Genomic DNA, 21,739 nt, shown 5'->3' with positions numbered 1-21,739 from the left:
AAAGCTGATCACTAGCTAGAACTAAGAATGAAACTAATGAAGAGAGTGAATGGAAGCCCAGAGACAAGAGGAATAAGAACCCTGATGCCCTTGAGCTGCTGCTGTCAGTTGTTGCCATGCCCCAGGCACATGCCTGTCTTTGGGTTTCACAGACGTCACATTATCCCTTATAACACCCCTCTCCTTTGCTTAAATGAGTTTGAGTAAGGTCTCTCTCTCCCTTGTAACCACATAAGCCCTAACTAATACAGAAGTCCCTGCTTAGTGGTAGACACACTCCATAAAAAAGAATGGATGAAAAAAAATCTCACTGTGCCAAATTATGAGGTTTTACAAACAGGAATTTTTCAAAACTTCCCATTCTTATTTGTGGTTTTGATAGATAGCTCTTTGATCCCTGCCCTCCTACCACGGTCCCCAGGGGTAGCATAGTTCTGAGTATAGAGAGGGCACCTGGTATACATGGCAGGTACAGTTTCTGGTGAGTTGATTCTTCTTTTTTCATTTTCAATGACTTTTTAATCTGTGTGTCTATTGGTTGAGAATCTCAGATGCTTGGGGCTGCAATGCCAGCTGTGTGTGATGGAAGACATTTATAAAACTTTGTAAAAGTGCACATAGAGTGATGGGTTTTGAACAGCCACCATGAACTGAACACAAAAGGATGTCCTCATGAGCAAAGGGAAGGAGTCTTTGAATAGCTCCATGAGACAAGATGGTATGAGAGACTTACTGGTGTCCATATTTTCTGAACTTCAAATTTAGGCACATGTCCCAGTGCGTCTGAGGGAAATTTATGGGAACAATGGGACTGCTTATTTGATGCTGGGTCACTGGCTCAGTATCTTTGGTTACCATATTTGTAGAGTTAATCTGTAGCATCAGAACTTCTTTAGACAGGCTGTTCTACTTACTGTCACCCGAATGGCTATGTGTGTTTTATCCTTAGTACATTTTCTCAGAAAACTTCAGGCGCCAGATACCTCTTCCTGCCTTACTTCATCTCCTTCCATTCATATCAAAACTGTCCCCCAAGTCCAGCTATCCTATCTCCTCCAGAAGTGACTGTTCTATCTAACCTGCCACCCATGACATTTTATCATTCATTTTAAGAATGGCAAGGATAGCCTCCTATCCAAACTCCCTTTCCCATGAAAAATATCACTAATAGATATTGGTGCTCCTTCCCTTCAAGGCTGGCAAGAACATCAGAATTCTTCTCAACACAGAATCTGAGGCAGCCAATAGAGGCCCTGGGGTTGGCAATAAAGGCCCTGGGGTTGGCAAGTGGCATGAAACCTAGTTGCTATCTCTGATCGATTCCCTTATATTGTTATTTGGAGCTTTTGGATGTGCTGTTTCTTCAACTGAGCCATTAAGCTGGGGACAGGGATAGCAACAGCCATATCAATAATAATAATAGTAATAATAATAGCAAATATTCCTTGAATACTTACATGTGCTGGCCCTTTAATCTTCAATACAATCCTGTGACGGTATTAATATAATCTGTGTTTTATGGATGGGGAATCTAAATCTTATATGTATTTATTAAATTGATTTTTAAATAAAAATTATATATATTTACAGTATATAACATGATTATTTGGTACACACACATATAGTGGAATGATTACTGCCTTCAAGCTAATTAACATATCTTCTACCCACATAGTTACAATTTTTTGTTATTGCTGTGATGAGAGTACCTAAAATCTATTCTCTTAGCAAATTTCTAGAGTATTCTCTACAGCATTATTAAATATAGTCACCATGCTGTACATTAAGTCTCTATATTTATTCATCTTATATAACTGCAAATTTGTACCATTTCACCAACAGCTCCTCATTTCTTCTACCTCTTATCCCTGGTAACCACCATTCTACTCTTTGCTTCTATAAATTCAACATTTTTATAAATGACATCATTCAGTTTTTTCTTTCTATGTGTGGCTTATTTCAGTTAGCATAATTTCTTCTGGGTTCATCCATGTTGTTGTAAATGTCTACATCTTCTTTTGAAAGGCTGGACAATGTTCATACATATATATATATACACACATATATATGAACACACACACACACACACACACTCACATATACATAACAGTTTCTTAGTCCATTCATCTGTTGATGGACACTTAGATTGTTTCCATATCTTGGGTCTTTTTTTTTTTTAAAGATTTTATTTATTTATTTGACAGACAGAGATCACAAGTAGGCAGAGAGGCAGGCAGAGAGAGAGAGGGGAGGAAGCAGGCTCCCCACTGAGCAGAGAGCCCAATGCGGGGCTCGATCCCAGGACCCTGGGATCATGACCTGAGCCGAAGGCAGAGGCCTTAACCCACTGAGCCACCCAGGCGCTCCCCATATTTTGAGTCTTAAAGATAATATGTAACTTGTCCAAATATACACAGTCCGAATACAGCAGAACCAGAACTTGATGTCTAAAACTTTGCTCTTAACCAATGTGGTGTGTTATGTTGCCCTTCTTTCTATTATCCAACTATCACAAAGCTGTGTGCATAAGTATTTGTTGAATTTAGGTTCTTTGAACATAGGGTTTTTATAAAACAAAAAGTTCTTAACAAGGGATATAGGGAAATTGAACTGAAAATACCAGAAACAAATTCTCTACAAAGAGCTGGAGCATACTTGAAAGAATCCTACTTCACTTTTCCAGTACTCTTGGCTCAAGGCAGTGCTATTCCTCATTCTGCAAATAAGCACGCTTTAAGCAAACAGAAATGCTAAAGATCAACTCTAAGGAGAGGGGCTCTCTGGTAAAGAATCAGCTCTGGGAGCTTGAGAGCCTCCCAGTGGATCCTCACGGGAGCTCTGCTACCACCCAGTCACTGGCACCTTCCTGGGACTCTGTTTCTAAATTTGTAGAATAATTCATTTACACTCGTTTATCACTACCCAAGTGTGTTTCCTAGAATATTGACCCTACAAGAAATTTGTATAAAAAGTAGTTGTTCTGTCAAGTGTTAATGGGAAATTGCATTTCCCCTTGGGTGACACATAATCCATATTAAAGGATCTGAGTAGCCCAGCAGAAGGAACCTGCTTATTTAATTTTTACTTAATGGTTATTTAACTCAGCATTTCCTGGCCTCCTCTGGTTTCACATAATAGCTGCTAAAATCGCAGAGCTAATAGGTACATAGGTAAAAAACAATTGGCTAAATATTTTTTCTTTCTTTCTTCCTTTCTTTTTTTAAAAGATTTTATTTATTTATTTGACAGAGAGAGACAGTGAAAGAGGGAACACAAGCAGGGGGAGTAGGAGAGGGAGAAGCAGGCTTCCCGCTGAGCAGGAAGCCCAATGCAGGGGGCCTTATCCCAGACCCTGGGTCATGACCCAAGCCGAAGACAGATGCTTAACGACTGAGCCATCCAAGCACCCCTTCGCTAAATATTTTCTAAAGATCCTCACATCCTATAAATCTCTAAAATACTATTACTTGACTATAAACTGCCATCAGTGAATTAAAGGTGGAATCACAGTTTCAAGTTTTTGAGATTTCTTTGTCTGAAAAGTTGAAAGGTTGTTAAGATGACCTATTCAGGTTTAGCAGTTCATGCTACCCTGTGATTTTCCTGAAGCGGACAATAGGGGGTACTAGTGGATTGCAGTAACGGCCACCCCTCCACAAATGCCGCAAGGGCCAAGTGAAGTTGTAGCAATCAGCCCCAATTCTTTTGCCAGCTGAATGGAAAGCTACTGAGAACCAATTCCTCTCCTTTTTGGGTCTTTCTCTCTCTGTGTCTCTGTCTCTTTCTCTCTCCCCTTTGGAGGAAATATTGGGATTGAATCAGGATAGATAAGACTCTATGTGTGCCCTTTACATTTAGAGATAGAAATCATATAAAGCAACTCTTTTCAGTTGATTGTATTCATTTTGGGGGCAGTATACTTGATAGTGGAAGTTATTGGACTAAACATGGAGCCTCTGAGTTGATAAAGGAATTCTTTCCTTTATCAACTCTCTCATTTTAAAATAAAAAGTTATATAGGTGAAGAAAAGAATAAACTTTGTTAGGATGTAAGTTCTTTTTAATTTATATTTTCTCTCTAAACTTTGGGTGTAATTAAGGCTTATGCAGTAAGACTTTTTAATGATGTGGCAGACTGTAAGAAGCTTGGGGGCAAGATGGAGATACATAACTTTCCCCCATTTTTGTCATTTTCTCATTTTTGTCATTTTCCCGTGAAGTAGAACAAGGCAGGCAGGTCTCGCCAACCCAGGCAAACACAAGAGATTAGGGTGACCTGTTCTAAGATGATATTGTCACTTTTCCTACCTCCTCCCTCATTGTTAACTCCCTGCTTCCCCCTGTGCTTCCCCTACAAGGAGCCCCCCACTTAGGAAAGAAACTTTACATAGACCTAAGAAATGTTTTCTTCAAGAGAAAGTATAAACACGGTGGATTCAGGAGTATAGCGTACAGAAAGGAACAGAGGACTGAGAAATCACTTTTCACCTATAGAGATTCTCTACTTCCTGGCTCGGAGGAATGTTGAGCTTGGTGACTTCAGCATTCACCTCATCTCATCCTTACCTTGTGTACTGGAGAGGGGACCTGATGCTCCAGGCAATGCAGTGACGTGTACCAGCCGGCAGATGCCTGCTCTTCCCCAGGCCTCTTGTTAGACCCCAGTCCCAACACTTTAGGAGATTTCAGGCACTCTTCTCTGCAGGTGACAAGGTGCACAAGCAACGGCCACATTCCACACTGATTCTATATGCTGCGTGGAGCATCTTGGTGGAGTGTCTGGTTTGTGACAATCCCATTCTTGCCCCATGAGAGCATGGCGGGGGGCGGGAAATGGCATGTGAGAGGGTGCTGCTGGACCAGCAGGCAAAGCCCAGTTTGATTGATTTCTGACCCATCTCTACCACTCACTTCTCTCAGAAAGATGTTGGGAAGAGCTCAGAAGCTAATTAACCAATTTAAACTCTTTGGAAATTTTCTGGCACCTGAGAATTCCAGGAAATACTGAATCATAAAGTCCAGAAGAGGAAAAGATTCATGAGAAAAGGGTGAAATGAATATTTATTGAACAACTCCTGTATTGTTGGACATATTTTTTTCAACCTCACAGTCACTCTCAGAGGTATGATCCTCTTTTTATAGAGAGGGGAGGAAGAGGATCCAAGTGGCTGAGGAGGTGGGCGCAAATCACTGAACCCGTAAGTCAGGATTTGTACCCAGGTCTCTGTTCCCTGCTCAGAACCATTACAGCTTTACTGGTTGCACTCAACTCTTATTTTCTACTAGGGTGAGGCTCAGTCCATATCCTCTATGTGTGAAAGATTTTTTTTCCCTTTAACTTTTCAAATCTGCACAGATAACAATATTCTACAGCCACATTTGTGTCTGCCTTTCACAATCACTAGAGTGAGCAAATTCTTCCTAGCATCCAACTAAAGAGATGAGAGCTACTGGCCTTGCCCTCAGGGAACATGGAAAATGGCTACAATGTTCCGGTTAGCAGCAGCTTCCAGTCCTGCTTCCAAATTGCTTCTGTTCAAAGAATCCCCAATTCAAAACACATGCACTGTCGTGGATCCTCACCCTTGTCCCAGATGCTCGACTCTTTTTTGGTCCCTTTTAGGGTGAGCCTGAAATATCACTCACATTCAGGCCCCATTAACCCGACTGCAATCAAGGTGGATCAAGGCTTTTCCTTTACTCCTATTGTTGAGCTGAGCTCTGATCGGATCCCTTTTTTCGAATGTTAGGAGGCTAACATTTTTTGTGTTAGCTGTCAGGGACCAGAAAACAAAGTTTCTTACACAGGGAATTTGCGGACTTGTTTTGTTCTTTAAAAATAGGAAAATAGAGCCTAGGAGCCCCTTCACAAAAATCACGTGTTCAGGGCATGATAGGAATGAGTAGCAATACAACAACTTGCACTTAAGCTTTGTGGAAAATGAAGGGAATTTGGAGTTAGAGACCTGGATGTGAATCCTGTCACAGCTCCTTAGTAGCTATGTGATCTTCGCATGTTAGTAAACTTTTCTAGACTTTCATTTTCTTTGTGGAATGCAAGTAATAATATGTCATTCATAGCTATGTTGAAAAGATTCCTGCAAAGTGTTCTATAAACTTTTAAAGATATTATTTATTAGCACTATTGCCATTGTTGCAGCACTAAAAAAGCCTATGCCTGATTCAAGAGAAGAATAACCTTCAATCTTGCTACTTTGGGGCATACCTTTATTCTAGATGCTTATTACGTGCCAGGCTTTACATATTTCAAGCCTCATGTGTATTAGCTCATTTTTACCTAGAAGGTAGACACTATTTTTAGCATTCTCATTTAACAGCTGGGGCAAGGAAGTGAAGTGAATTACCTCTGTCTACGAGCTCATAAGGGATAGAACCTAGGCAGTCTAACTCCAGAATCCCGCTCTGAGCACTTTATCAGTTAGGACTCATTCTGGATGTGAGTAGCAGAAACCCAATATAACAGTGGCTTCAAATAGATAGAAGTTTGTTTTTTTCTTATGTATGAGTCTAGAGGTTGATAATTCAAGACCAAGCTACAGGCTTGGCTCCACAGTGCTCAGGGCTCCAAGCTCCTTTTCTGTTTCAATTCTCCTGATGGGTAGTCTTGTTCTCAACATCCAAAATAGATGCTAAAGCTTAAGCCACTACATTTACATTCCAAGCAGCAGGATGGAGGACAGGATAGGATAGAAAAGGGACAAAACACATGTCACTTATTTTATGGAGGACGGTTCCCAGTTGCGGCCATTTGACATTTCTGCTTGCTTTCCATTGATCACAGTAGCAAGGGGGCTGGAAAATGTAGTCATTATTCTAGATGGCTTTGTGGCCAGTTAAAAACTGGAGGATTTTATTACTGAAAAAAGGGAAGAGGTAGTCAGAGGTTACATGGATGTATGAAGGAAGAGGAGGAGAAGGGGGAGATAAAGCTGGAGAGGTGGACAGGGGCTGGGTGAGGAAAACTTACTCAGTTCTTCTTAAATTCCCTGCTGTTCACCACTCTAATATTTGGGTTTATCTCCAATTTCAGCAGGTGAGAAAGGAAGGCAGGGCTGTGCCCTGAAAACCACCGGGTATGGCCACTGAATGGCCCTCTGAAGCCTTATAATAGGCATTCATAGAATACAATACAGGTGTCCACCTTGGTGGTGGACTTGAGGCTGGCTGGTTTCAGTCTGAGCTCCATTAGCTCATTAGGTTAAAATGGGGGCAGGTGGCCACTGACTCATGTCTCCAGAGAGTGCCAAGAGAGGAGGTGGGTAAGAGGACACTGAGATAGAACACAGGCTGAGTGGTCCTCGGCTGGCTTCTCTGAACCCCCAGAGAGAGTCTGGATGGCATACACTGGAAAGTAACTTCATGGTTTCCAAACTCTTTCTCTTGAAATGCACAAAAAGATTGTGGTAGGGATTGCTTTGCTCCCTATTTTGCCAGTGAGGAAAAGGAAGTCAGAATCTTCCCAGGATATTCAGCAGGATGCAGTCTTAGAATGCCAGGTAATTCTTATGTTCAAATTACTTTGAGAAGCACCATGCTCAGGGTGCTGAGTGATATTGAAGGGTCACATCCAGGGTGGCGGATGAACCAGGAAACCATAAACTCCATGATGGTATTGAGTTATGTCTTTCATCATCACACTGTAGGTACTCAGTAATATTTGATGAAAGAATGAATGAAGACAAGTTTAGGTACCCAGCCTTCTTGGATTCTACTTCCTCTGGTGTCATGGAATAATCCTAGAATGAGCTCACATTTTTCATGCTTAGTGCTGATAGGGTAGGAGATACATGCTATTAAAACCTCCATTTTAGAGACAGAAACTGAAGTTAAATGACTTGCACAAGTTTACATAGATAGTAAGCAACAGAACCAGGATTCAAACTCAGTTATTAGAGAATAACTAGTCCATGTCAGTAGATTTAATCATAGCTCAAATCATTCCCCATGAAATAGAGTCTATTCCATAGATATTTAATATAACAGTTAAACTAATACACAGATGTGAGTCCCGTCACTTGACACCAATGTTACAGAAAAGTTCCACTCTGCTTCATAGACTATTTGCTCATATTGAAGTGCCAAACTAGATTGGTGGAAAGGAACATATATTGGCCTTGAATGTTTACTTTGCTCATGAGCACACATCTGTTTTTGTTAATGGGGATGAGGGCAATCAGAACTAGCTCTCAGAAGCAGACATTCTTGACATGGAATTCTCTCCCAGTCCATGAAGCTTTGTCATCCATCAGGCTGCAGAGCAGGTTGTCAGTTTAGACAGTGGCTGGTTGAAACTAGAAGTTTCTGGACTCTTCAGTTCTTTCAAAGGAGGCATTGTTTCTTCAGGGTCTTTAGCTGAAGTTGAATCTTAAGAAGATATGAAATTTTATGATGGAGTAACTACATCAAAAAACTCTGGGTTGACTTAGAGGAGTAAAACAGCTCTATGGGCCGGGGGTGTGGGGGTGTGTCCATCTAACAGCTCTTCTGTTTTCTAGCAACAAATTCTAAGTACAAGAGCTGACCCCTTTTCCAGTCTTCCTTCTCAGGCATCCCTCCACCCCCGCATCCACTTTTGTATCCACTGTCCCAGCTCAAGCATATGTGAACAAGGAGAGGTTGCCCACATTGGGGAATGGTTTCCATTTCTTTCCTTTGCTGACATTTTTTATAGAAGACACAACACACAGATTGCACTGGCAAATGTTGCCTCATAACTTGTTTGGCATCAGCAGTCTTTGTGTGTTTTCTTGCAAGTTCCTCATCTGTCTTAGATGCAGGCAATGCCCTTGCACCAACTGACCCCCATACCATAGGAGCACATAGCCCAGTGGGTGGTCAGTTAGTGGGTTTCATGAGGACTTTATTTTGTCACTCAGCTGCTTTACCTGAAAATGTGTTATAGATAGGATTGTATGCTGCTTGGAGGCAAACGAATGTGACTGGGTTTGGGGTCCACCCCACCACCCCAAATGATGAGAACAGTTGTCAATTCATTGACTGACAGAACTATGTCCCATGACATCTGGTGGAAATGAAGCTTTTTCAAAGAGCAGGGTATGAAAAAATAGTGGGGATGGGACGTGTGGATATAGAGGGCCTCAATATTAAGTCTGTCCATGAAGTTCATAGTCTGTTTATAGTCTGATTTTGCATTTCTTTTCTAACTCACTAAAATTATTGTGATATTTTTTCTTAATTACAGAAAAAATATGATGACTTATGGTTCAATACTTCTCTATGTAATTTCTTATACTTTTGACATTTATATTGTGCTTCTAACAGTTACATTGTTTGTTTTCTGGGATATCTACACAATCCTTTGGGAAAAGCATTATGTAATATGTACATATAACCTCTTGTCATCCCAGCCACCTTCATCATCTCCCCACCCCCACAGTCCACACAAGTTTTTCAAATTATAACTCTGCCAAATAAAGGGAACTGGAGTTTTGTATCCTGCCTTCTTGTGGTGCTGACAGAATATGATATTGGGCAAGGAACAGGTGCTTAAAGATTTGAGCAGGAGGGGACTTGCACCCACTCCAATGCTTCTGAGATAGATGGACCTGAATTAGGTAAGTTTAAATATAAAAACTGAACATTAACTTCAAGGCCGTGGGAACCCAGATGGTCCCACCCCTTCATAAAATTTCCCCTGCACCTAGCTTGGAGGGAGATGAGACACCAGTACAGAACCCCATCACCTTTGTAATGACCATTCTGGGCTCCAGGTTCCTCACCATCAAGAGAGGGAAAAGAAACTGGAAAAAATACCTGATGTTTAGTTTTCTGCCAGTTTTGTCCTGTGGAACACTGAAGTTGGATTTAATTTAATACAGAAAGATAAGGAAATATTATCATATGCACCGAATGTTATATAAGAATTATTGACTGTTAACAATATATGTAAGACAAAGTGATCCTCAATTCACAATGAAATTAAAATTTAAATGAGACTTTTCTTTCATTAGATTAACAATGATGCTTTTAAAAGTTCACACTTAGATGCTGAATGAGAGTGAAGAGAAATGGATATGCTTATGTATTTTCATTGGATTTATAAATTAGTATCATCCTTTTGGTTCAAAATTTGGTCATTATTAAGAGGCCTAAATTTTGATAGCAACTCTTCTCTCACCAATCTCTTATGACGAAATAATCAGAAACCTGGGTAAAAATTTATACACAAAGATGTTCATGGCAGTGTTAATTTTAGTTATAATGAATGTGATATAATGAATTAGGTAACAGTGTGATTCTAATGATAAGAAAATGGTTAAATAGATGATGGCACATCCATAAGATTTCATATTGAAGTGGTCAATAAGACTTTTTAAAAATATCGTGGCTCTCTCCTGGATGAAATTAGATATAGATATGTTTAAGTCAGCTCTTATGGCATAACACGTCACTTTAAAAAGTGGCTTAAAAAGTTCTCAAACTGTGAATTGGCTGGATGGTTCTTCTGGTCTAGGCTGGATGGAGCTTGATGGTTGAGAATTACCTCACTTACCTATGTGGGATAGTGGAAACAGTGGAAGAGCCTGGTGCCTCTCTCCATGTGATCTGTCATCCTCTATGTAAATCTTGGGTGATTCTAAAAGCATTAAGAGAAACAAGTCTCAAAGCACAAGGACGTTTTAAGCCTATACTTACATTATATTTGCTACTGTCCCATTAGCCAAAGTCAGTCATATGGCCAAGGTGAGTCAAGGGGTAGAAAAATAAGACTTAACCTCTTGATTGGAGGGTCTGCAAAATATTGTGTCCATTAAAAAAAAAAAATACATGTTGCACCACGTGACTTGATTTGGCTAATAAAATGTGAAAACTTTGGGGACAGAAGCTTTAACAGTCAATGCATGTTTTCCTATTTTCTCTTTTCCTTTTTACACAATAGCCAGATACATTTGAGATGGTAGCTGATCTATTTGGCTTGGTCCCAGAATGATCAAGATAGGCAGAACTGCCATGTCAAATTGCACTGGACATGTGGCTTGAATAAGAAATAAACCTTTGTGGTTGTGATGAGCCCTGGGTGTTATACGTAACTGATGAATCGTTGAACATTACATCAAAAACTAATGATGCACTATATGTTGGCTAACTGAAAATAAAAAAAAAAAAAGAAAAAATAAACCTTTGTGACTTGAAGCTATGCAAAAAGTTGAGATTTTTTTGTTATTGTTACAAAACCTGGCCTATCCAAACTAATACAAAAATTGTGTGGGAATTAATGTGAAATTTTAAAAGAATGATTTTTCGTGAGGGAAATTTTTCATTATATAATTCTATATCAACAAGCAGCTTATAAAGCAGGTATATACTTGCATATGTTATGTAATCCTAAATTTGTCAAAACAATCAAAAACACAGACACATAGCCTGGAAGGAAATACATCATAGTGTTAACAGAATTACAGGTAATTTTTATACTCTTCTTTCCCATGTTTTCTATTTTATTTATAATCAATGTTTATTATCATGCTAGGTAATATTTTTTTTCAGTTACTGGTCACTCCTCCCTGTCCATTGTCAGGTGATTAACTGTACCTCCCATGGGAAGATTTCATGTCCTTACCTCACTGGGTGTGACTATGTGATGTACTTTGGCCAATGAAATGTGAGTAAATATGGCATTCATCATGTAGGCAGAAGGTATAAGACTTATCTTAAGGTTTGGCCGGTTCTCCATGTATGTCCCGTGTAGGGACTGTTCTTCCAGCCTGGGTCCTAAAATGAGAAGACAAAGTAGAGCCCAAGGTACGAGATAATTAAAAAAAAAATGTGTATTGATCTCTGCCCCAGGTTCTTGGCAAAGAACACCTAAAACTCTTACAATACCCTAAGTGATCAAAGCAGTAGCAGCATCTTTTCTGTCAATATTTGGTCTTTGACCCCCATTCCTGACATGGAGCTCCTAAATCCATTGGAATTTCCTGAGTGACAGCAGTGTCTTTGTTCTATGAGGTGACTCTTGGTTGCAGGCTTGTCACCAGAAAGACCAAGCCATAATTACAAGCTTGGAAGAAGGGAGAGGGACTAGAAATGGAGTTAATGATTGGTCATGCCTAGATGATGAGGCTTCCATAAAAATTTCAAAAGTATGGAGGTTTAAAATGTAGTGATCCAAATGAGATAGAAACTAGAGATACAGTAGAACGCATCAATGAAACTAGAAGCTGATTTTTTGAAAGAATCAATAAGATCGATAAACCATTGACCAAACTAATTCAAAAGAAGAGAGAGAAGACCCAAATTACTAAAATTATGAATGAAAAGGGAGAGATCACAACTAACACCAAGGAAATAGAAACAATCATCAGAAATTATTATCAACAGTTATATGCCAATAAGTTAAGCAACCTAGACAAAATGGATGCATTCCTGGAAAACTATAAACTTCCAAAACTGAATCGGGAAGAAGCTGACAACCTGAATAGATCAATACCTAGCAACGAGATTGAAACAGTGATCAAAAACCTCCCAAAAAATAAGAGCCCAGGACCTGATGGATTCCCTGGTGAGTTCTACCAAGCTTTCAAAGAAGAAATAATACCTATTCTCCTGAAGCTATTTCAAAAAATTAAGCTGAAGGAAAACTTTCAGACTCTTTTTATGAAGCCAGCATTACCTTGATCCCCAAACCAGGCAAAGACCCCACCTAAAAGGAAAATTTCAGACCAATATCCCTGGTGAATATGTATGCTAAGATTCTCAACAAGATCCTAGCTAATAAGATCCAACAGTACATTAAAAAGATTATCCACCATGACCAGGTGGGATTTATCCCTGGGTTGCAAGGGTGGTTCAACATTTGCAAATCAATCAATGTGATAGAACAAATCAATAAGAGAAGAGAGAAGAACCACATGGTCCTCTCAATTGATGCAGAAAAAGCATTTGACAAGATACAGCATTCGTTCCTGATTAAAACGCTTCAAAGTATAGGGATAGAGGGAACATCCCTCAACTTCATAAAATCTATCCAGGAAAAACCCACAGCGATTATCATCCTCAATGGGAAAAAGCTGGCAGCCTTCCCTTTGGGATCAGGAACACAACAAGGATGTCCACTCTCACCACTCTTGTCCAACATAGTATTAGAAGTCCTAGCAACAGCAACCAGACAACAAAAAGAAAGAAAAGGTATTCAAATTGGCAATGAAGAAGTCAAACTCTCTCTCTTCGCAGATGACATGTAAAGACTCCACCCCCAAACTACTAGAACTCATACAGCAATTCAGTAATGTGGCAGGATACAAAATCAATGTACAGAGATCAGTTGCTTTCTTATAAACTAACAATGAAAATACAGAAAGGGAAATTAGAGAATCGATTCCATTTACTATAGCACAAAGAACCATAAGATACCAAAGATTACCAAAGAGGTAAAGGATCTGTACTCGAGGAACTACAGAACACTCATGAAAGAAATTGAAGAAGACACAAAAAGACAGAAGACCATTCCATGCTCATCGATCGGAAGAAAAAACATTGTTAAAATGTCTATACTGCCTAGAGCAATCTATACTTTCAATGCCATCCTGATCAAAATTCCACTGGCATTTTTCAAAGAGTTGGAGCAAACAATCCTAAAATTTGTATGGACCAGAAGAGACTCTGAATTGCTAAGGAAATGTTGAAAAAGATAAACAGAACGGCAGGCATCATGTTGCCTGATTTCAAGCTTTACTACAAAGCTGTGATCACCAAGATAGCATGGTACTGGCACAAAAACAGACACACAGACCAGTGGATAAGAGAGAGAGCCCAGATATGGACTCTCAACTCTATGGTCAAATAATCTTCAACAAAGCAGGAAAAAATATAGAGTGGAAAAAAGATAGTCTCTTCAATAAATGGTGCTGGGAAAATTGGACAGCTATGTATAGAATAATGAAACTCAACCACTCTCTTATACCATACACAAAGATAAACTCAAAATGGATAAAAGACCCCAACGTGAGACAGGAATCCATCAGAATCCTAGAGGAGAACATAGGCAGTAACCTCTTCAACATTGGCCATAGCAACTTCTTTCAAGATATGTCTCCAAAGGCAAAGGAAACAAAAGTGAAAATGAATTTTTGGGACTTCATCAAGATCAAAAGCTTCTGCACAACAAAAGCTTTTCTTTGTTGACTGTTTCAACAAAACAAAGAGGCAACCCACGGAATGGGAGAAGATATTCACAAATGACAATACAGACAAAGGGCTGATATCCAGGATCTATAAAGAACTCCTCAACACACACAAAACAGATAATCATGTCAAAAGATGGGCAGAAAACTTGAACAGACACTTCTCCAATGAAGACATACAAATGGCTAACAGACACATAGGAAAATGTTCATCATCACTGGCCATTGGGAGAGTCAAATCAAAGCCACATCGAGATACCACCTTACACCAGTTGGAATGGCCAAAATTAACAAGACAGAAAACAACGTGTGTTGGAGAGGATGTGGAGAAAGGGGAACCCTCTTACACTGTTGTTGGGAATGCAAGTTGGTGCAGCCACTTTGGAAAACAGTGTGGAGATTCCTTAAGAAATTAAAAATAGAGCTTCCCAATGACCCTGCAATTGCACTACTGGGTTTTTACCCCCAAGATACAGATGTAGTGAAAAGAAGGGCCATCTGTATCCCAATGTTCATAGCATCAATGGTCACAGTTACCAAACTGTGGAAAGAATCAAGATGCTCTTCAATGGATGAATGGATAAGGAAGATGTGGTCCATATATACAGTGAATTATGCCTCCATCAGAAAGCATGAATACCCAACTTTTGTATCAACATGGACGGAACTAGAAGAGATTATGCTGAGTGAAATAAGTCAAGCAGAGAGAGTCAAGTATCATATGGTTTCACTTATTTGTGGAGCATAAGGAATAACACGGAGTTCATGGGGAGCTGGAGAGGAGAAGGGAGTTGGGGGAAATTGGAGGGGGAGACGAACTATGAGAGACTGTGGACTCTGAGAAACAATCTGAGGGTTTTGGGGGGGGGATGGGGGATTGGATGAGCCTAGTGGTGGGTATTATGGAGGGCACACAGTGCATGGAGCACTGAGTGTGGTGCATAAACAATGCATTCTGGAACACTGAAAAGAAATAAAAAAAAAAAAAAGGCAAAAAAATAAAAAAGTAGTGATCCAAAGGGGCACATGCACCTGAATGTTTACAGCAATGTGTCCACAATAGCTAAACTATGGAAACAGCCTAGATGTCCATCAACAGCTGAATGGATAAAGAAGATGTGGGGGATACACGCACACACACACACACACACCATGGAATACTATGCAGCCATTGAAAACCCCCAAATATTGCCATTTGCCATGATGTGGATGGAACTAGAGGGTATTATGCTAAGTGAAATAAGTCAATCAGAGAAACACAATTATCATATAATCTCACTGATATGAGGAATTTGAGAAACAAGACTGAGGATCATAGGGGAAAGGAGGGAAAAATGAAACAAGATGAAATCAGAAAGGGAGACAAATTGTAAGAGATTCTTAATCTCAGGAAACAGACTGAGGATTGCTGGAGGGGAGTGGAGTGGCTGGGTGATGCACATTGGGGAGGGTATGTGGTATGGCGAGTGCTGTGAATTGTGTAAGACTGATGAATCACAGACCTGTACCCCTGAAACAAATGATAGATTATATGTTAAAAAAAAGTATGGGGCTTCAGAGATCTTCTGGATTGGTGAACACTTGGACGACTGGGAGAATAGCATGCCCAGAGAGAACATGGAAGCTCCATGCTCCTTCCCTGTACCTTGCTCTATGTGTATCTTCTGAATGTTCACTTGTAACCTTTATCATATCATTTTATAATAAACCAGTAAAGAGTAAGGAAAGTGTTTTCCTGAGTTCTGTGAGCTACTGTAGCAAATTAATCAAAACCTGAGGAGGAGATGGTGGGAACCTCTAACCTGCAGTTTGTTGGTTAGGACCACAGGTGGCAATCTGGACTTGGGTCAGCGTCTACAGTGGTGTTGGTGGAGGCTATCTTGTGGGACTGAGCCATTAATCTGTGGGATCTGATGCTGTCTCCAGGTAGATAGTGTCAAAATTGATTTGAATTGTAGGGCACCCAGCTGGTGTCACAGAATTTCCTGGTGCAGGAAGACCCTCACACATCTGGTACCACTGGGTGTGGTAGTGGTGTGAGGATAAAGGGAGACACAGAGCAGGAAGATAAGTTTCTCTTACTCAGATTCCAAATTCTACCTACACACAATATTGCTTTCTCCTTTATCTCCTTTGTCTTTCACCTTCCCAGGTTGTTCTAAAACAAACCAGTTCAAGATCCAAAACTGCCCCAGTCCTTTTATAAAAGCCACATCCCCCATTTTCTGGGGATGTACCAGGATTGCCACATTTTGGATCAAGAACAGGTGAGAAAGTAACTCATCTCTTCTTCATACTAAAATATTTTGGTATGTGCAGAGCATATGGCATGATTCAGAAGTCACCAAATAGCACAGAATCCCTGTCATTCCACATTAAAATAGAATTATTTCACCCAAAACCCTACTTGGGGAGGGGTTTCATAAACCATACATAGAGGGGTTGTTTACACACAACATACTCATTCATTCCAAGAAAATGAGACTTTCTTATTTTTCTGTAAACTACCTAATCTTCCTTAGGAGCCCCATTCTGCTGAGTAATAAGGAAACTTATAGTTAAGTATCTCAGTATGCCTTCCGTGACTTCTCCTCCAGAATGCCTGTAAACACATTTGCTTATTGTATGACTGTGGAGGTAAGCAGGTGGGAGCTCAGATGCATGCTACTCCTTGGATTTTCACCGTCCCGTCTTTGAGGAAATTATTTCCCTGTTTACCTGGTTACTCCTTGCTCTACTGGCACATTCTGTGGACATCTGTGGCTAGAATACTCCAGGTCTGCTGTTTCTCAGCTCAGTCAGCGCCTAGAGTCCTGGTTAACTGGCCTCATCTCAGCTTTCGGGGGTGGTCTATTTCTTTGGAGTATGGATGGGATTCCCATTTGATTCCCAGCTCAGGTCGTCTGCCCTACAGACCCCACTTTAGTTACTCTCCACTGAGTTTTCCGGCAGCATCATCAACTACCTTCTGTGTCCTTCACAGGGTCCTTACAGGACTTCTGGGTAAACTTCATGCCAGATGAGAGGTGAAGGTACCTTGCCTCATGTGGTAGTTCAGATTGGTAGAGCAGGGCACTCTGTTTCATTCCAATTGCCACCTTTTTGCAGAATAGGAAAGATACGAGCTAGACTTCCTGCCCTTGGCCTTGGGTGAAGGTCGCAGAAGGAAGTGGGCCATAGTCCAAACATTGGAAATGAGGGCTCTGTGGGCCCCTCAAACAGGAACAAGATTCTCTCCTCCTTCTCCTAGAGCCATGCTTGGGCCATGTTTGGGAGCATATTTCTCATCTGTTTTTCATTTCCCCCACACAGAATGTGGGAGGCCAGGATCACACAACATTCCCTTCTCGTTCCCCAGATGCCTCTGAACTCCCTTCTTTGAATTTTTTGTTCCAATCCATGATGAATTACTTGAATGGCTCCCAGCACACACCAGGCTATTTCATACTTCTGAGCCTTTGCTTGTGCTGTTTTCTCTGCCCAGATTGCCCCTCCAATACCCATTTCTCTTGAAAAACTTCTACTCATCCCCCAAGGCACTGCCCAGGACTTTTCCTCCAACATGCACACTTCCGTCTTGGCAGTTTGCACAATGAACTTCATTAAAGAGATATTTTGTGTCTGTCTTCATCATGAGAACTTAAAGGCACAGAAGCTCAGAGATCCCATTTTGGGCATCTCTGTTGTCCTGAATGGGTGGCAAAGAAAAATTGTTCAACAAATGTTGTTTCAAATAATTAAATCTTGGTTAAGTGTACATAGTATATCTCTCTGTATTTCTTTTTTATTTTATTTTTTCAGTGTTCCAAGATCTGTTGTTTATGTACCATACCCAGTGCTCCATGCAATACATGCCCTCCTTAATACCTACCACCAGGTTTACCCATCCCCCAACCCCCCTCCCCTCTAAAACCTTCACTTTGTTTCTTGGAGGCCATACCACCCTGAATGCACCCAATCTCGTCTGATCTTGGAAGCTAAGCAGGGTTGGGCCTAGTTAGTACTTGGATGGGAGATCTCTCTGTATTTCTTACAACAGCGTGTGAATCTACAAATATCTCAAAAAGATTCAGTTATTTAAAAAAAAAAAAAACAAGCTTGATGAGCAGGACCAGCTATTCTTTAAAGCTTCCTGGTTACACAATGGGAGAAGACCAGAGTCCAAAAATCCAAGGTCTTTATGAAATTGTCATTTCTGAATGGGGATGGATGGTTCAAGCTATTAGTAGTCAGGTGCCCTATACCCCACTGGCCCTTAGAACTATCAAGTCATGACAGGCTTTGGGGAAAGGTGAGACACCTGCTAGCACATACAAATTATACCAATTATAAAAGGAGCTCTTTCAGGCAGATGAATGAGGAAAAGTGGACTCCTTTAGGCTTTGTGGGTGGCTATGTGTGAAAGGAAAGTATGGCACCGCTTCCTCTGGGTGCTTACACCCACACAAACAGACTAAGAGAGGTGTATAAGCCCAAGTTCAGCATGCCCTCCAGCCTCTAGCTCTGCATTCATGTGTAAGGCCTAATCTGAACACAGCAGTCCCAGCCTGAGTATTTCCCTACATTTGCCATCTCACTTCAAAGGGCTAATGGCCATGTTTCCATTCATTTGGAATGATGGCTCATGTTAGGTATAAATATATTGTGAGTAATATGAATATTTTCTGTTAACTTTCTTAAATGAATCAATGTGAATAAAGAGTGGATGGTTTATTCTCCACAAAAATTAGTAAATTAGTTCCCTTATTAGTGACTTTATTATTATTATTATTATATTTATTAGTGAATATAGCCTCATTTTGTGTTTGCTCCTAGTGCAAGTTCTTGTTAGATACAGTCATCTATGGGGACTTCTTTTTTCCCTGAAGAGTGAAAGTGAGGTCCAGGAACCAGTGTGGACCCCTTTATGAATGACCCTCCAAGGACTTTGCTAATGTAGGCAGAAGCATGCATCTTAGTTAAGATTATCATCTGTTGCCTAGCATGGGGGTGCAGTGACAGTTTGTCAAAGTCCCTTCTTACATCAAATGTCTATAAATGTACTGCATTTATTATCGCCTTTGATTCTTTTCCAAGAAACTGTTAACTACTTGTGTACAGAGACCTTGTGACTTCACACCTGCATGCTGGCTAATTTCCTGGGGTCTGATGCTGTCATGCCACGGTGGCAGAGAAACACTCCTTATTAGTGATATGCAGAAAGCAAAGTACAGTTTATTGGGGAAGCTTCCACATAAGACGCTGCAGAACCCATGACTACCTTTGGCTGCCATCATCCAACAGAGAGATATGTGCTTGACTGACCACAGCTGGATGCCCTTGGGAAATGGCTCCAAGGAAAGGACCCTGCCCTGTACTACTCTATGGATTTATAAGGATGGCAGAGAACATACGGTATACTGTGTGATACAGGAAATTTCCTGGTTGGGGAAACAGTCTTGTTTGAAGACAGAGCCTCTAGAGATTAGCCTCTGGCATCAGCCTGTTCTTCCCTCAAGCTAGCACAGACCTGCTAAGCCAGCATCTTGCTAAACTACCAAGAGGATGGCTAGGATTTGTCTCTCCTCTGGCACCACGTAGTTAATTGGGCATTCAGTAAGTATTGGGTTAATAACACTATTATTATTAGGAGGAGGTTCACATTTATTTCATTTAAATTTGTTTTTCTTCCATACACTAGCTATTGTAAGGCCCCTTAGAGGTAGATGAGCTGGGCAGGATCTGGGGAAATTTTCTGTGCCTGCCCTCTTCATAGGGAAGGGAGTGGGCAGATTGACTACAGTGGGTCCTTTTTTGCACCTAGGTTCTTTTTGCACCTAGATGGAGGTGCACCTAGATGCACCTAGGATGGAAACCAAGCAAACTTCTCTCTCTTGCTGGGTAGAAGACATAGCCTCTGAAGAAGCATAGGAGCAGAGGAACAAAATGGAAGCAGTTTTCTTCTCTGCATGATATCTTGTGCAGAGCAGCCCTCATTGTGCCCAGGAGAACATTGTGACTATTCTGGGAGAGATCTGGTTAGGTATGATAATCATGTTGTCAGGGCATCATGGCATCATGGCACATGGCAGCCATGTGATAATTGTTGAGTGCTCTTTTGGAGATAAGTGTTTGAAATCAGGGTTGTCCCAAAGGGAAAGACAATCCAGGATCCATCAGAAAGATGGATTTCTTGTGAGCCCTGAAAGTCCCAGCAACCTTGGAAGTTCTAGATCTGCTGTTTTAGGCTCAATATGGAGCAGGATGGGCATCCTGCTGAAACAGAAGGGGCAGAGTGGATGGGAAGAGTCTGTATCATAGCATGGTATGCTTCCACCGGCCCAGTGACTGGTAGAAGATCTCAGGGATGATGAGGGGGGTTGCATCTTATGGAGTCTGAGATGTCATGGCTCAGGTAGTGTGAAGGATCCTCAGCACAGTGGAGATGGCAACTACCCTCCTGGGGAGGAAGGAGCTACATTACTTTCTATGAGCAGTAGGAGGAACTGTAGATTTAGAAGCAAAGGATGTGGGTCTGAGCATTGGGCAACACTTTCTTTTTCTCTCCTTCAAATTGAAGAATCTCCAGGGTGGGTTAGATCTGCGACTTTCTAGTGATGGTTGGTTCCATGAACTTGCTGTGTCAAGAATGAGGAAATTTACCCTTCTTTGCTGAAGCCACTGTGGCTCTCATCTACTACTACTACTACTACTACTACTACTACTACTACTACTACTGCTACAACTATTACTGGTTCTTAACCAGGCACTTTGCTAAAAGCTGTACAAAGATTTTTTTTCGCTTAAAAAACTAATAGAACTTATGACGTAAGTTCTATTAATTTAGAATCTGAAGTGAGGCCACATATATTGTTCAAGATAAAATAGCTTGGAGTGATATAGCCTGGATCAGAACATAGTTCAGTAGGACTCTAGCTTCACTATCACTTTATTATACATATGCTTCAAATGTCTTAACAGCAAGTACTCTATGCAGCCAAGACATCTTCCTTCAGAAAGTGCCATGTGGCAGGAATTGTATTTATTTTTTTTTTTAAAGATTTTATTTATTTATTTGACAGAGAGAGACAGCTACAGAGGGAACACAAGCCGAGGGAGAGGGAGAGGGAGAAGCAGCCTGATGTGGGGCTCTATCCCAGGATCCTGGGATCATGACCTGAGCTGAAGGCAGTCATTTAATGACTGAGCCACACAGGCACCTCTGGAATTGTGTTTATCCTGTTCACCACTGCAGCCCTAATGCCTTGGCTAGTGTTTGGCCCATAATCAGTACTAGACATATTTGTGGAATGAAAATAGAGATGTGTATGTAGCAGCCTTTGTATGAATCCTCAATCCTGAAGTAAGCTATGAATCATATTCCTATACCAGGTCAAGGGAAGGAAGTCATGGACCATCAGATTATTTGTGCCTTTAATATTTCAATCCAGAACAAGCATTGTTTTATGATCAAAATGAATTATCCTGACATTCTTTCCTATCTTATCAGACTCTTCTTTATTCAAAATGTTGTTGGTACTATTACTTAATACTGGAGCAAGCAATAAATCCCACTGGTCTACAGAGACTGTGGT

General features: G+C 40.7%; 1 protein-coding gene across 5 annotated transcripts in view; it reads right to left on the bottom strand.

Annotated features, from left to right (window-relative positions):
• Window positions 1-7,097: 7,097 nt before the first annotated feature.
• LOC111142189 (WASH complex subunit 3) overlaps window positions 7,098-21,739 on the bottom strand; it is a 127,377-nt gene continuing 112,735 nt past the window's right edge. For 3 of the 5 annotated variants that reach the window (XR_002640247.1, XR_002640250.1, XR_002640249.1), the window contains 2 exons: window positions 11,603-11,754; window positions 7,098-10,618 (listed from right to left, as the gene is read on the bottom strand). Coding sequence is in view for 1 of the 5 variants with exons in the window: in XM_022495199.1 (XP_022350907.1) it covers window positions 11,689-11,754 (66 nt within the window). In the remaining 4 variants the exon portion in view is untranslated. Of the gene's footprint in view, window positions 10,619-11,137; window positions 11,755-21,739 lie in introns of those variants that run through there. The other 2 variants (XR_002640248.1, XM_022495199.1) reach the window with 2 other exon arrangements.

This window comes from Enhydra lutris, unplaced genomic scaffold, assembly GCF_002288905.1.
Source record: "Enhydra lutris kenyoni isolate GAN:26980312 unplaced genomic scaffold, ASM228890v2 scaffoldscaffold7, whole genome shotgun sequence".
NCBI lineage: Eukaryota > Metazoa > Chordata > Mammalia > Carnivora > Mustelidae > Enhydra > Enhydra lutris.
This window is presented reverse-complemented; position numbering and strand designations above follow the sequence as displayed.